This window comes from Crotalus tigris, unplaced genomic scaffold, assembly GCF_016545835.1.
Source record: "Crotalus tigris isolate CLP2741 ecotype Arizona unplaced genomic scaffold, ASM1654583v1 scf7180000018548.2558034, whole genome shotgun sequence".
In the NCBI taxonomy this organism is placed as follows: Eukaryota; Metazoa; Chordata; class Lepidosauria; order Squamata; family Viperidae; genus Crotalus; species Crotalus tigris.
In genome coordinates this window covers 1,680,885-1,695,053 of record NW_024097071.1, presented here as the reverse complement: position 1 = coordinate 1,695,053, position 14,169 = coordinate 1,680,885, and the positions used below count along the sequence as shown (strand labels likewise).

The 14,169-nt window shown below is 38.6% G+C and overlaps 2 protein-coding genes across 5 annotated transcripts in view; one reads left to right on the top strand and one right to left on the bottom strand.

Moving 5' to 3' along the window:
- Positions 1–6,276, top strand: part of STRA8 (stimulated by retinoic acid 8) — a 36,517-nt gene extending 30,241 nt beyond the window's left edge. Inside the window, exon 8 of the mRNA XM_039354121.1 lies at positions 5,934–6,276. Coding sequence (XP_039210055.1) covers positions 5,934–5,967 — 34 coding nt within the window. The 3' untranslated portion in view covers positions 5,968–6,276. The remainder of the gene's footprint in view (positions 1–5,933) is intronic.
- Positions 1–14,169, bottom strand: part of LOC120312845 (solute carrier family 23 member 1-like) — a 44,100-nt gene that overhangs the window by 2,005 nt on the left and 27,926 nt on the right. For all 4 annotated transcript variants that reach the window (XM_039354115.1, XM_039354116.1, XM_039354117.1 and 1 more), the window contains 8 exons: positions 10,639–10,798; positions 9,793–9,974; positions 8,047–8,167; positions 6,285–6,441; positions 5,439–5,692; positions 4,338–4,502; positions 2,369–2,477; positions 1,232–1,327 (listed from right to left, as the gene is read on the bottom strand). In XM_039354115.1, coding sequence (XP_039210049.1) covers positions 1,232–1,327; positions 2,369–2,477; positions 4,338–4,502; positions 5,439–5,692; positions 6,285–6,441; positions 8,047–8,167; positions 9,793–9,974; positions 10,639–10,798 — 1,244 coding nt within the window. The remainder of the gene's footprint in view (positions 1–1,231; positions 1,328–2,368; positions 2,478–4,337; positions 4,503–5,438; positions 5,693–6,284; positions 6,442–8,046; positions 8,168–9,792; positions 9,975–10,638; positions 10,799–14,169) is intronic.

Below are 14,169 nucleotides of genomic sequence, written 5' to 3'. Positions count from 1 at the left end.
CAAAATATGTAATATAAAATATATGCAGAAATCCACAAGACCAGTTCTAAATAGAAATATCCGTGATCCCATGTAACAGTACAACACTCTGGCTTTCCTCAGGTGACAACACCAAGGATGCTTACTACAGTGCATCACTGAGGGTTGTTTGCGTCTTACTCTAGATATGTCGGTATTACTGTTTTGTGAGTAACTCCTATGTAACTAAGCTATAATTGCTATACTTAATTAAATAATTTATTATTTTAATATTCAGTATTTGTTTTATCCAAGCCCTGTTAATTTTAATGTCTGTAGTGTTTTTAATGTTTTTATATTTTTATTTTCTTGCTTTTATTCTGTTGTATGCTGCCCAGAGTCATTTTATTAATGAGACAGGTGGTATATAAATTTAATAAATATATTTATTAATAAAATAAGTGGTTTCACTAAGTGGGTAAGGCTGAATCACATGAGTCTTTCCTAAGGAATTGGCATTAATATTCCTACAGGCACTGACTCTGTGGTCAGCATGTATGTATGAATGTATTTACATCATTTACTTTGCCCCATCAGCTCCAGAACCATCAACAGAATAACACGCTCTGACATGACTAGGTAGCATCTCAACCTTATCTTCAGGGGCAGCAGTTAGAAAGGCATAAACAGTTTTCTATTTTTATGTCATGTAGTACTGAACTGCTTGTGGAAAATGGTTTGAACTGAGTCCCTAATAATGGGGCCTGGCCGGTTCCAAAACTAAGCATTTAAGACAAAACAAAAATTAAATTCAGCATAATTCCTTTCTGATTTTACTTACTATTAAATAAAATTTTAATTAAGCTGCACTGTGTTTTAAAATGAGTGGCCATATAAATCTTTTAAAATAATGTAAAATAACTAAATTAAAATTTGGTGGGGTAATCATTGCTTACTTTTTACTACTTCTCCCACAGCCATTTAAACGTCATTAATCTGTTGGCAATTTTTACAAGAGTCCTTAGAGTATCACTGAGGGCTCTCAAGGCCCACTAGCTGGTCCTGGAGTAAGAAGGTTTGTACCCTTAGACCAGGGATAGGCAACCTTGGCTCTTTTATGACTCGTGGACTTCAACTCCCAGAATTCCTGAGCCAGCATGGTTGCCTACCCCAGCCCTAGACAAATTCTCAAAATGCCTTTACTTATACTGCTGCACTAGAACCATAAATGCTATCATAAATTCAAGGAAGAAGAACCATGATCAATAGTTACCTGGAATAGTGTTATCAAGAAAAAAGCCCAGGAATCCACCAACAAACATGCCAGTAGTTAGCAGCACCTGGATCACTTGGTCTAGCTGTACAGTTCCTAGAAAGAGAACCCAGTGAGTTATCAGAACAAATCACAACCTCCCAATCCTTTCCCAAGGGAAGAGAGGCAAGTCATTTGAAATGTTCTCTTTTCTTTTAATAATTAGGCCATGGCATTTGCTTTACACTGAAAACATTTGTAGTCCATGTGGAATGTTTGTTTTGTTTCAGTCTTCTACACAGAAACCCTGGCATAAATACTTCCCAAAATATTCATGGATCCCTGTGATAAACAGACAAGGAATATAAGAGTATGGGATTCAATCTTCAATTTCACATCAATGGATCATTGACTTTAGCATCAGGAATGGGACATTTTGTGAAGGACTCAATTTTCAATACTCCAATTCCTTAATTAGCTCTCATCCAGCAACTGGTAATATGATTGCTGTGCTTCATCCAGTTGAAATTGCTGGCTTCAAACCTTCAATAATCCTTTTTATGTTAATGATCTACTAGATTTAAGTAACAGGAAATCATCCAAGTCTGAGCAATGCTTTAGAATGCTGTATTGTACAAGATATGTGCAATAATCTAATTATAGTACATAGTAAATTGCCCAAAATGTTGTCACTAAGGTTCAATTGAAACTAGTTTTGCAACTTGAATTCACTGGAGTCAAATCTCAGATCTGATATCCACTGGCAGCTCAAATATAGATTTGGATGCATATATAACAATATCATTCTACTGTATTTGTAGAGTCAAGAGAGCAAATAAATCAGAGCTGAAAAACCTTAACCTACTTAGATGCTGATAGTATCATTTAATATTTCTCATATTTGACTGCACTAGCTGGGATTTACAGATTAGTAATAGCCTCTTCGGTTCTGAACTAAATCACAGCATTTGCAGTCATATTCTGCTCATTATATAAGCCACATATAACAATATTTTTGCATATCCAAAATACCTTTTAGAATAAGTAGAGAAGCATGATAGAGTATGAAACCTATAGAGTTGAAGTCTAATATATGGCAATATCTCCCATTTTTGTTATACTTCTAATTATTGCTCTCAAAACTGTAATCTCATGTACCTGTTTTTAGTTTTTCTGTATTATTCTCCACCCAGTGTGGAATGGCTAAGCCAGCAAATATAGAAAATCCAAAGATGAATATGTTTCTTGAAGAATTCATGTCTGTGTACTGACAAAGAGGTATAATTGAAACAAAATATATTAACTTATGCCAATGATTTTACATGTAAACAGATCAGCATTATTATATCATGCTAATGTAGTGGCATATCAGTTCTACAATGCTGCCAAGAAAAAAATGCACAAATGCTGTTTCATGGAGTCTAATTCAATTCAAAGACACTTTTGCTTAACTTTATATACTCAGAGCACAAAGGACAAGTTTCTGAGCCCAAAGACATAGATTCTGATATTCAACACTGGAGAAACAAGAGCCAGAGAGAAATAAGTAGAGAAGCAGCATAAGCTTAGTAAAACATATATTGTAAATGAAATGTAAATGTAAATATTGTAAATTGAAAATATTCTCTTCTATTGATATAATAAAGGATATATTTAAAATATAATAAATTGGGTTATGACAGGACATTAGAATTTGGTAGATAAAGGCTTCATAGGAAAGACTGAAGAAGAGAGATAGTTGATAATAGTCCCAACAATAGGATAGGAAATGTGAAGGGTTAGTGGGGGGGTTTTGGGGGAGAGAAGACCTTCAGGCAACAAGGATGGTAGCTATGGAGAAGAACTGATTCTAATGATGTTCTTTAAGACAACTGAGGGAACAAAATACTGAAGGCAAAATGGATGTCAATACATGTAAATGAATCAGACTGTACGTATAGTACAATAAATATTTGTTAGTTGAGCCAATTCAATTCAAGGCTTGCTTCCGAGTCAGTTTAAAGTGTTGGTTATTATTTTTAAAGTCTTATATATGGCATAGGCTATGTTACCTAAGGAACCATTTCATTTCCACCAACTCAGCCTTTCCCACCTGGTCAGGTGGGAAAGGAATGTTTCAGACCCATCAGTTAAAGCAGTGGTTCTCAACCTTTTTAATGCCGCGACCCCCAACCGGTCATAAGTCGAGGACTATTCAACCATCGTAAGTCGAGGACTACTCAACTGGTGCAGCACCGTTTGCAGAATGGGACTTTTGGCGGGCTCAGCAGGGCAGAGACAGCCTGGACAATTCCTATTGGCTTTTGAAAGCCAATAGAATTAGACTCTATTCAAGAGAGTCTATTCTATTGGCTTTCAAAATCCAATAGAATAAAAGGGAGTAGCACAGCTAAGGAAAAGGGGAAAAAATGGCGGACTGCATTGTTTGGCGACCCCCGTGAAATGGTCGTTCGACCCCAAATGGGGTCCCGACCCACAGGTTGAGAACCACTGAGTTAAAGAATTTTGACTGGCAGGGTCCAAGAAGAGGGCGTTCTCTGCCATTGTTCCTGCCCTCTGGAATACCCTTCCTCCAGAGATGAAGCAGACCTTCTCCCCACCTCTTGAAGAAGTCTGAAGACCTGGCTGCCAATTCACTTTGGGCTCACTGAGCAGCATGCAACCCTGAGGGTCTTAAGGTTTTGATGGTCCTGTCCCACCTTTTAACTTTTAACTTCTTTTATCTGCCTTTTTTATTGATATATATTATTTTTATATGGTTTTAGGTCTTTATGTTTGCTAATTGTATACTGCCCTGATTCATTCTGTGGGTGAGATGGGTGGTATCTAAATTCAACAAATAAAAAATATTAAGTTGGACTAAATTCTTATATGTGGGTAGATTCTCAATACAAGATTCTCGCAAGTCAATAAAACTAAAATTAGCATGGTGTTATAAAAGCACAAAAAAAACATAACAAAAAGAATCAAATAAACATATTAACAAATTGAATATTGATTGTGATGATCCATGTAATTTGGCACGTGGAAATTCCAAATGATATTCAGCACATCCCAATTTGTAAATCATGCTACAAGTGGCTCTGTCTTATCCATGCAAAATTATCCTAGAAAAAAATCCACTTACCTGTAAATTAGAAACCCCCACAGCCGTGATGATGCCAAACATCACAAGAAACATTCCTCCGATGATGGGTGTTGGAATGCTGGCAAACACAGCCCCAATCTTGCCAAACATGCCAGTCAAAAGCAGAACAAAGCCACCAGCTACAATGACCATTCTACTACCTACCTGTGGAGAGGGAGAGAAAGCAATTACAAGCCACAAAAAGAGGAGAAAGCTGATCTACACCTCCCAATTGTCAACTTTGATAGGGTTAGAAGGAAAATTTCAAGATTCTTTAGCTGAGTCAAATATCCTTTATTCGATAGTATGCCAGAGGACTTCCATCTAACAATTATCAAGCCAAACAGTCATTTTGAATAATTATTGTAAAATATACTAAATAATGCAATTTTTCTTATATATATAATATACCTCCAAAATATAATATAATGGGTCATATTATGATAGAGTTATCATTAAATATGTAAAGATATAACTAGGAATAATAAAATGTTATTGAAAATTATTTTTTAAAAAGGAAAGTAAATGCTCTGAGTGCTAATATCAATTGAAAGCTCTAACTTCCTCAGAGAATGTCTAAATCCATTCACCTACTGTTTTTTATTGTTTTTAAAATCAGGAAGCTTATCAAACTCTGTGGCATTTTTTGAATATAAGAGAATAGAAGGGCACATTCCTTTTAGACCACCTCCCTGAGCAATCAGCTGCTATTTTTAGAAGTCTGAAGAATCACCCACTTTCATCCACAACTGTTCTATGCCAGCCAGAATATGCTCTTGTGAAATAGATGGCCACCTAAATATGATAAATATATTTTAGTTAAAACTATGCCAAAGCAGCATAGTTGGTTTCTGAACTTATAAAACTCAGGATTCCCTTGCAGCGACCTTCTTTGCAACATGCAAACCCAAAGGAATAGTAGGGAATTTAAATCATGGTCTCAGACCAGATACAAAAGTGTCAATGCCTTATAACCAAAGCATATGCATCCCCAAAATGCTCCCAAGTTATCTGCAAAGCAGAAGATGCACAGGCTTTTCTTCCATTATTCCTAGTCACACGTGGCCACTTTTGGTTTTGATTATTCAAAATCAGACTTACCCGCGTGATCCCCAAAGCGCCAACATTTTCACTGTAAGAAGTGGTACCATTTCCTGTTCCCCAGGCTCCAGCCAGAAGGCAGCCAATCCCTTCTATTCCAATTCCACGATTGATTGCGTGCTTCGGAGGGGGTGGAGCACCAGACAAACGAGCACAGGCATAATAATCTCCTACTGACTCCACCATGGAGGAGATCACTCCAGCTATGATGCCAAATACACCAGCCAAACTAATCGTGGGCACTCCCCACTGGCCTAAATAGAAGAAACAAGCATGCTAAAATTGAAGATATGAAATTGGTAAATTTACCTGCAATTTTTGATTTGCCAAATTCAGGACAGCTAAAAGCATGTACTGTTAACGAATTCTTGTAAATATTTTGTAAAAGCTCATATCAGTACTGTAGTCTAGTCTCATGTATGTTGTTGCATTTAGATAAAAAAATAGGAGATTGTTCCAACAGTTTATCTAAATACTTTTTTTTTTTTTTTTTAGAAAACTCTGTATACCATCACGATCATATTTCTAAAAGCCCAAAGCAAAGGCAGATCCAAATGGGAAGTGGAAAGATATAAGAAAAGTGGGGGAGTCTCTGTTTCTGCACTGGGATTTTTCATTATTTGCAACGCTTACTTGAATAGTACTGATCTAAAATTATTCTCAAGGAATTCAGACATTTAAAAAGGCCAAAGAGCTTGGACATAAGTGATGAAGAAATGGGATAAAATGGGATGCTCCAGATCTAATGGGCCACATAAACATAAATACATTTTTGTATAGAAGAAACTGAAGATTTCTTCCATTTTTTGCTATGCCAAACAGGAAAAAGCATCAGCATAAGAATACCTGGGTAAGGAAATCGAAACCAGGGTGCCTTGCTTATGACATCACCTTTGCTGTCTGTCCGCGCTAAATAACCATAAGTCCTTGCATCTGAAGGGAGAACGTTGGTGATGGTCAGTACAAAACATAATAGCCACGTAATTGTGAGAGCAAACAGCACCTAGGTAGTTACAGATGACAAGAAATCTTTGTTAGTACAAAACATAATAGCCATGTAATGGTGAGACCATCCTTCAGGACGGATAATCATAATCATTTTATCTTGCCCTTTTTTAAGTTTAGTCAGTTCAAGGCAGAAAACTTATATCCTACTTCCTATTTTCTCCACAACAAAGTAGAGGTGGGTTAAACCGAAATAGATTGGCCCACAATCCCCCAGTCAGCTTTCATGCCTAAAGGACACCTTGAATCCAGAGTTTCCTGGTTTCTAGGCCAGCACTTTCACCATTACGACACACTGGCTCAGTATAATATTGGTTGGGCTCACACACTGCACAAACCCAGATTTGATATAATGTATTTATCTGCAGATTAGTGAGTTTGTGTCAGCAGCCTAACTTTATACTTATTCTGGCACTCTGGCTTTATGTTTATATTCTGTACTGTACATAATTATATGTTCTTGTACTTCAGATCCAACATAGCAGAGTTCCTCAACCTTTCTGTCTTTGTGGTCCGACTGGGGGATGGGGAGGGAATGGGTCTGCACGAGTGGCAGGCATGCATGCACGCCCATCTCCATTTGCAAGAGCAGTGATCACTCATGTATGCACAAATGAAACAGGCGCACACATGCTCGTCCGCTGCTCACACAAGTGGGGATGTGCGTGATCATGCATGCTCGCCCACAACACCCATAAGGTTCTATTCTAAATAGATGTTGCAATAAAAAATGACAAATATAGAGAACCTTCAGAATTGAGTTATTGATTTTTAAATTATCTGATTTGTCTGTCTCTCATATAGTCTCATTTCAAATTAACCAAAACATTATTTATTTATTTAACACATTTATTATAGCCGCCCAACACACAAACAGGTGACTCCAAGCAGTTTATTACATTAAAACTTCTCCTTCAGCCCAGTTGTTCAGCCTACCCCTAGTCATAAAAGTGTCCAGGATCTGCTACCCTCCAAATATCAAATACATATTCAGTAGCCAACAGGACCAAAAGATGAAAGCAGTTTTGAGAGGAGTGTTCCACTACAGCTGAGTACACTAGCCCAGTTTATACGAAACAGCACAGACTGAAAACAGAGCTGTTTGTGCCCTACAAACATATTCTTGCTGCCATTCCTCCTAGTTCTGTCTCATTCTATCTAATGGAAGAGCCAGTCTTGCTACTAATATGCAACAAAACCACTGGAACACTTCAGTTACTAAAAATGGGAGAAACATCTGAGAAGGTCTGACTTAAAATTTGTAGTTCCTACACTTCAAATGTTAAGGCTCAGAGCAAACCATAGCTCCATCCAAACAAAATAAAATCATTCACTCACCTAAGACCTGGCAAGTGAGTACAGCATGAAGCATTTCATTCTCTCTCTCTCTCTTACTCTTCCCCCACACCTCCCCACCTATGTAGTACTCCACCTCAATTACTGATGTGACCTTAGGTGACTGAATTTGTGAACCAGAAACTTATCTAGCTCATTATATTATTTCCAGCAGAAAGTAGTGATACTTTCTGGAGGTTTCTTTTAAATAATTCTGCTTTTTGTGTGTATGTATTTGATTATTCAAATATCATTAGAGTTTACTCACTGGAAAGATCTGGAAGAGATAGATCTGGGAGAAATGGCATTTTTTGCTTTTTTGGTAAGATGGTAGTGGAACTGGCACATTTTTCAGGTACTGAGAGAATAAAACTATGAAGAAAATAGTTCTAAAGTGATAAAAAAAGAAAAAGGTTTTCATTTATGACAGTCTGATTCAGAAATTAATGTAACAGTTTACAGTTACTAATTTCAATACTGATGTTTGCAAATATTAATGCATCAAATAGTTAAAAAACAGAGTACTATACAATGGACATTTTTTATTTAATTCATGTTTCTCATAATGCACACAATATGTTGGAATGTAGTCCAGAGTCCCAGGAGGAGGGTTCTTTCCCAGGGATCAAAGAGACAACATAGGTTGGAGTTGTTGGTATGCAGGAAAAGGACAAAAGCATCCTCCCATCCCCAGCAGTTCACAGGGTATATCTAATAGTTATTGTACATTAAGTGCTTTAGACCAGGGCTTTTCAACCAGTGGTACAGGTACCACCTGTGGTACATTGGCACCTGGCAGGTGGTATGTGACCATCCTAGGAAAGTAGTAGTGGGGGAGGGGAATGAGCTGAACCAATGGCAGCACCGCACAAGCCTGAGCGAGAGATGGCTGGAGCTGCGGGGCTGTCAGGGCTCAGCAGAAGCGCCAGGATCAGTGCCGCTTTCCAGCTGATCGGTGCTTCTTCAGGGCTGTCAGAGCTCAGTGGAAGCGCCAGGATCAGCACCAGGCTCCAGCTGGAAAGCAACACTGATCCTGGCACTTCTGCTGAGCCCAGAAGAAGCGCCAATCAGCTGGAATGTTGCAGCATCTCCAGGGTCTTGTGATTTTCATTCAGATGCTTGGCAACTGATTCATATTTATGACAGTCAAAGTGTCCCAGGGTCATGTGAAGTGATCAAAACCTGCTGCAACCACCCAGCAGATGGGGGGGAATAAAAAACAAACACCCCCCACCCCACCCCCGCTGCCAATCCTCAACAGAAATTCTCACAACAATGAAAACCTTGGACAGGAGGAAGAGCGCCGCTGGGTGGGCAGGCAGGTGTCTTGCTTGGCTGCGGCTTGAGGGGCACTTTTTTCAGTGCCATTGTAACTTCGAACAGTCACTAAGTGAACTGTTGTAAGTCGAAGACTATCTGTACTTTATTACTTTTTTCCTTTTTTTGGTCATCAAGTTTTTGTCACCTTGCTAGGCAACTGGTGGTACTCGGATATTGCCATATTCTAAAAGTGGTACAATGGGTGAAAAGGTTGAAAAGCCCTGCTTTAGACCGGCAAGATTCCTGTTTATAGGAGAGCAACAAAAAAGAAACCACTCTGAAGCAACTCCTCCTGTCAGTCTTGGTTCCTTGGGACTGACATTGATCTTGCAGACTAAAGCATTTATCTGCAATAACTATCTGCACTGGAGACCAATTCCTTGTGTGTCTAATCACACTTGGCCAAATAAAGTATTCTATATACCCTGTGAACTGCCCGGGGATGGGGGTGTCACCTTCACCCTTTTCCTGTATATCAAAGATTGCAAGCTATTGTCTCCTTGCTTCCTGGGAAAGAGCCCCTACCTCCTTGTGATTCTGCACTACATTCTACCTCACATTTATTTAACACATTGCATGTGTGAACATATAGGAGCTAAGAAATTTCTTTTTTAATTAATCCATACAAGAAAAATAAAAAGCATTATATTCCCAGTTTACATCATTTTGGTCACTGAAGGAACACAAAACTTACATGGCCGCTATCCCCCAGTGTTCTCCAGCATCTTTCCCTGCTGAGCTGAAGAGAGGCAGCGCCACCAAGGTTATGGTTGGAGCAATAGTCAGAGGGCCAATGAATCGCATCAGGAATCCAATGAGACCCGAAAAGCCAACAAAAATTTGGAAGCAAGAAGCTACCATAATCGCTCCCTGCAACTGAAACAACAAAGGCTGTAAATGCATTTTATTCTAATGGAAATCCTTGCATTTAAGCTGCAAGTGGTGATGTATAATTGGCAGTGGTTGGTAGTTGATCAGGAGAGGGTTAATGGAATTGGATGTCATCTTAGTAATCCTAACAAAGTTGCCATGCACTTTATATTTAGTAGAAAAACTAATTAATTGCTTTTATTAATTTGCCTTCTGAATAGTTAACAAATACTAAAAGGAAATATCTTTTTGATAATGTTTCTGATTTGGGAGAAATTAAAGATAGGAAGCACAAAGTGGAAGCAATGAGTTTGGTATTCCTTTGTTCATGATTCAAATGTATTTCTGGGGTACCATAAAAGGTCCTCTTAAATATAAGAGAAGAGCAACCACCATGTCACTTTTATCTGACAGGCTGCTGTTCTGGAGGACATTAAGCTACCATTCTCAACAGTATTTAGGAAACGGTAGCAGTTAAATCATCTTGAAAGAAAGTAAAATCATCTCTCCCTATAGCTGATCAAAAACTATTTGAAAGGCAAAGTGACATCATTCTCCTACTGTCGTGTCTTTTGAAGAAAGAGAAGTTACACAGATTTGTTAGGTGCACCACAAAACCAAAGCATTTCCACAAAATAATAATTTTATACAAACATTATCAGTGGATTACCTCTCTCATTCGAACCTGCCATAACTCGATGAAATTTGGGGAAGTGGGATCCACCATGCTGGCATTATTGGTCCAAGCAGGGCACTTCCAGGAGGGCAAACTGAGCATGGCCAATGAAGGAGTTAAAAATGCAAAGGTTCCTCCTTGTAGAATAGGTAGCCTGTAATGAGGAGGGAGATGGAAATGGAGCAATACATACAAAATACACCATCTACTTTTATGTACACTAGATGGCACTGCAGTTTACTCACACAATTTAGTATGAGTCTATTTTCCAAAGGCTTGCTAGAACAACCAGGTTTTGACAGTTTTCTGGAAAATCATAAGGAAATAGGTTACCCTAATCTCTGACAGCAAACTGTTCTGAGAACTATTCTGTTCCCCCTTCCATCAAAAAACTCAATAGGTGTTCAATCAGCACTCTGCATGCAGTGGGGGTTATAATCAATTTAGATACAAAAAAAGAGAAATATGAAGATACCAGGCTCCAAGGCATGTAAGGATTTATACATTAAAAATCAGGATCTTGAAATGCACTTGGAAACAGATAAGTTGCCAATGCTATGTGACATTGGTGTTATGTGACAAATACTGTCTCTCTCCCTTTACTGGTTTATAGTTTATTAGTTTGTTACTTCAACTTTATACACCACTCCATTTCATAAACTTCCGAGGAGCACCCATTTATGGCTCACCATTGCATTCCATATTCACTGAAGTTTCCAAATGCTCTTTAAGGATAGCCCCTTATAGAACATGTCTCAGTAGTTCAAATGAGAGGCCACGAGTGCATAAGTGATGTGAGAGGGCTCCTCAGTGTAGGAATGGGTGCAACTGAAGCACAACAGGAAGCTCTGCAAAAGTCCTCCTAGCTATGACTGCAACTTGCTTTTTGAGCAGGAACTCTGAGCCCAAGGAAAACCCCAGATTGTGCACCAATTCTGTTTGAAGCAATGCCACCCCATTCAGAACCAAAGAGGGAAGGTCATCAACAATGAGTGGAACCAAGATGATCCTGGAGGAAGGAGAGCTAGCACAACACCTGTCACCCATTCCCAACTGATTCACAAGAATATTGTGAACAATGGTATCAAAGGCCACCAACAATGGTATCAAAGGTCAAGAAGAGCAAGAATGGACACACCACCTCATCCTGCTCCTGTCAGAAATCATCCAAGATTAAAATCAATGCTGTCTCCATCCCATATCCAGGCTTGAAACCTGACTGAAAGGGGTCTAGGTAATTCACTTTTTCCAGGTTTCTCCTAAGCTGCATCTTGTCTAGAACCATGCCCCAAAAAGGTAGGTTGAAAACTGGATGGAAATTGTCCAGAATGTCAGCTCCAGCAATGCCCTCTTGTGGAGGGATGCACCAGACTGGATCCTTAAATGTTGTCAACATCCAAGATAGAGGATATTTTCTACTTAAAGAACCTCTAGCACAAATATATAGCTAGGGCAACTTTGGTCATCACCAAAGTCAAAATACTATAGGAAGTGTCAAAATATCTATGCAAATATGGGGAGCAACAGAAAAATAATCAATAAAGGGTTAAAGATAGTAAGTAAAGATAAAATTAATCTATGCCAGAAATCTGAAGAAAAACAGAGTGGCCAACAGATCGGAAGAGATCAGTTTATACGCTAATACCAAAAAAACCCAAACACTTAACAGTGTGAACTATTGTTATAATATCCTTAATTGCAGAAAATAATGCTTTAGAAAATAATGCTTAGGATCATCCAATGCAAATTCTACATGGAAAGGGAGATGCCAGATGTTCAAGCAAGCTTTTAAAAAAGAATGATAGAATCATAGGGCTAGAAGGGACTTTGGAGGTGTTCCAAGGCAGGAGTCCTTATTCCATCTAGGACAAATGGTTGTCCAATCTTTTCTTGAAAACCTCCAGTGAGGGAGCAGTCACAACTCCAGGAGCAAGCTGTTCCATTGACTAATTGTTCTAACTATCAGGAAAATTCTCCTTAGCTCCAGAATGAATCTCTCTCTGATGAGATTCACCCATTGTTTCTTGTCCTGCCTTCAGAAACTTTGGAGAATAAATCGACCCTATCTTCCCTGTGACTTGGAGTATTCTTCAAGTATTAGAAGATGGCTAGCCTGTCACCCTAAGCCTTCTCTTAGGGATGGCTAAATTTAGCTAGTCCCCTGAGCCATTTATCATAGTTTAGCCTCCAGACTCCTTATCATCTTCCCTGAAAAAAATGGATCTCAGGATTTATTTTTTTATCATGGTAACCAGAACTGGATGCAGTGTTCCAAGTGTGGGCTTATTAGTGCAGTATACCAGTACTACCACTTCTCATGATCTTGACGCTATTTCCCCTATTGCTGCAGCCTAGGATTGCATTACCTTTTTTGGCAGCTACAACACTGCTAGCTCGTACTTAAGTGGTGATCCACTTGGACATCTAGATCTCTCTCACAAACTAGATGAGAGGATTGTTAAACCAGGTATTCCGAATTCTGTACCTGTGCATGTGGTTTTTCATGCCTACATGCAGGACCTTACTTTTCTCACTATTGAACTACATTTTGTTGGATAGGGCTAAATATTCAAGTCTGTCAAGATCCTTCTGAATGTAGACTCTATCTTTCAAAATTTAGCAATTCTGCCCAGCTTAGTGTCATCCACAAATTGGATGGGCACCTTTTCAATCCCCTCATCTAGATTATTTATGAAGATGTTGAAAAGTATTAGGCCCAAGACAGAACCTTGAGGTATCCCACTGCGTGATTCCTTCCATATAGATGTAGTTCCATTGAGGACCACTTACTGAGTGTGGTTGTCATGGAGAAAATCTATCTCCAACTAATCCTCATTAAATTGAGGGTGATTTAGTGATTATTTGAAGTAACAACAGACCCTCCAAAAAGGTACTTATGATCCAGTTTTGAAGTTACAATGATTTCTCACACACACACACCTGCAGTCATATATTGTATTTTAGGTGCTTAGCAATTGGCTTGCACTTACGGTCATTTGCACCGTCCTGCAGTCATGTGGCCAGATTTCCAGCATGTACCTCTGGTTAACGGCAAAAGTGTCCATTATATTTAATGGATTTGGTTAATGACCGTGGGATTTGCTTAATGACTAGTGTACAAAAGTTTGTAAACTTGGGTGTGGTCACATGGTGACCCATTTATTCACTGCCACAACTTTCAACCATAATTCTGGGCTCAATTACAGTTAATGGATCAGCCTTCTGCTGTTAGTATTTTTCTCTGAAATAGTTGTTACTAAGGCTAAACATTTACATCACACAAGCATTTACATAAAAAGCCTAAGAAACTTTTAAGGATTTTTCTTTAAAAAGTCTGGCAGATGAAGAGTTAAGCATCCCCTTTCTTTCTGAAGGACAAGATCTGTTTCTTAGGGCAGATTGCAAAAATAGAGCCTTGTAAGACTTGGGATAAATAACAGGATTAAAGTACATTATGTAACTTATTTGAGTCAAACTGAAATCAAATTTGTAAATTAGCTCTACAAAAACTGCTTCTTTTTTCTT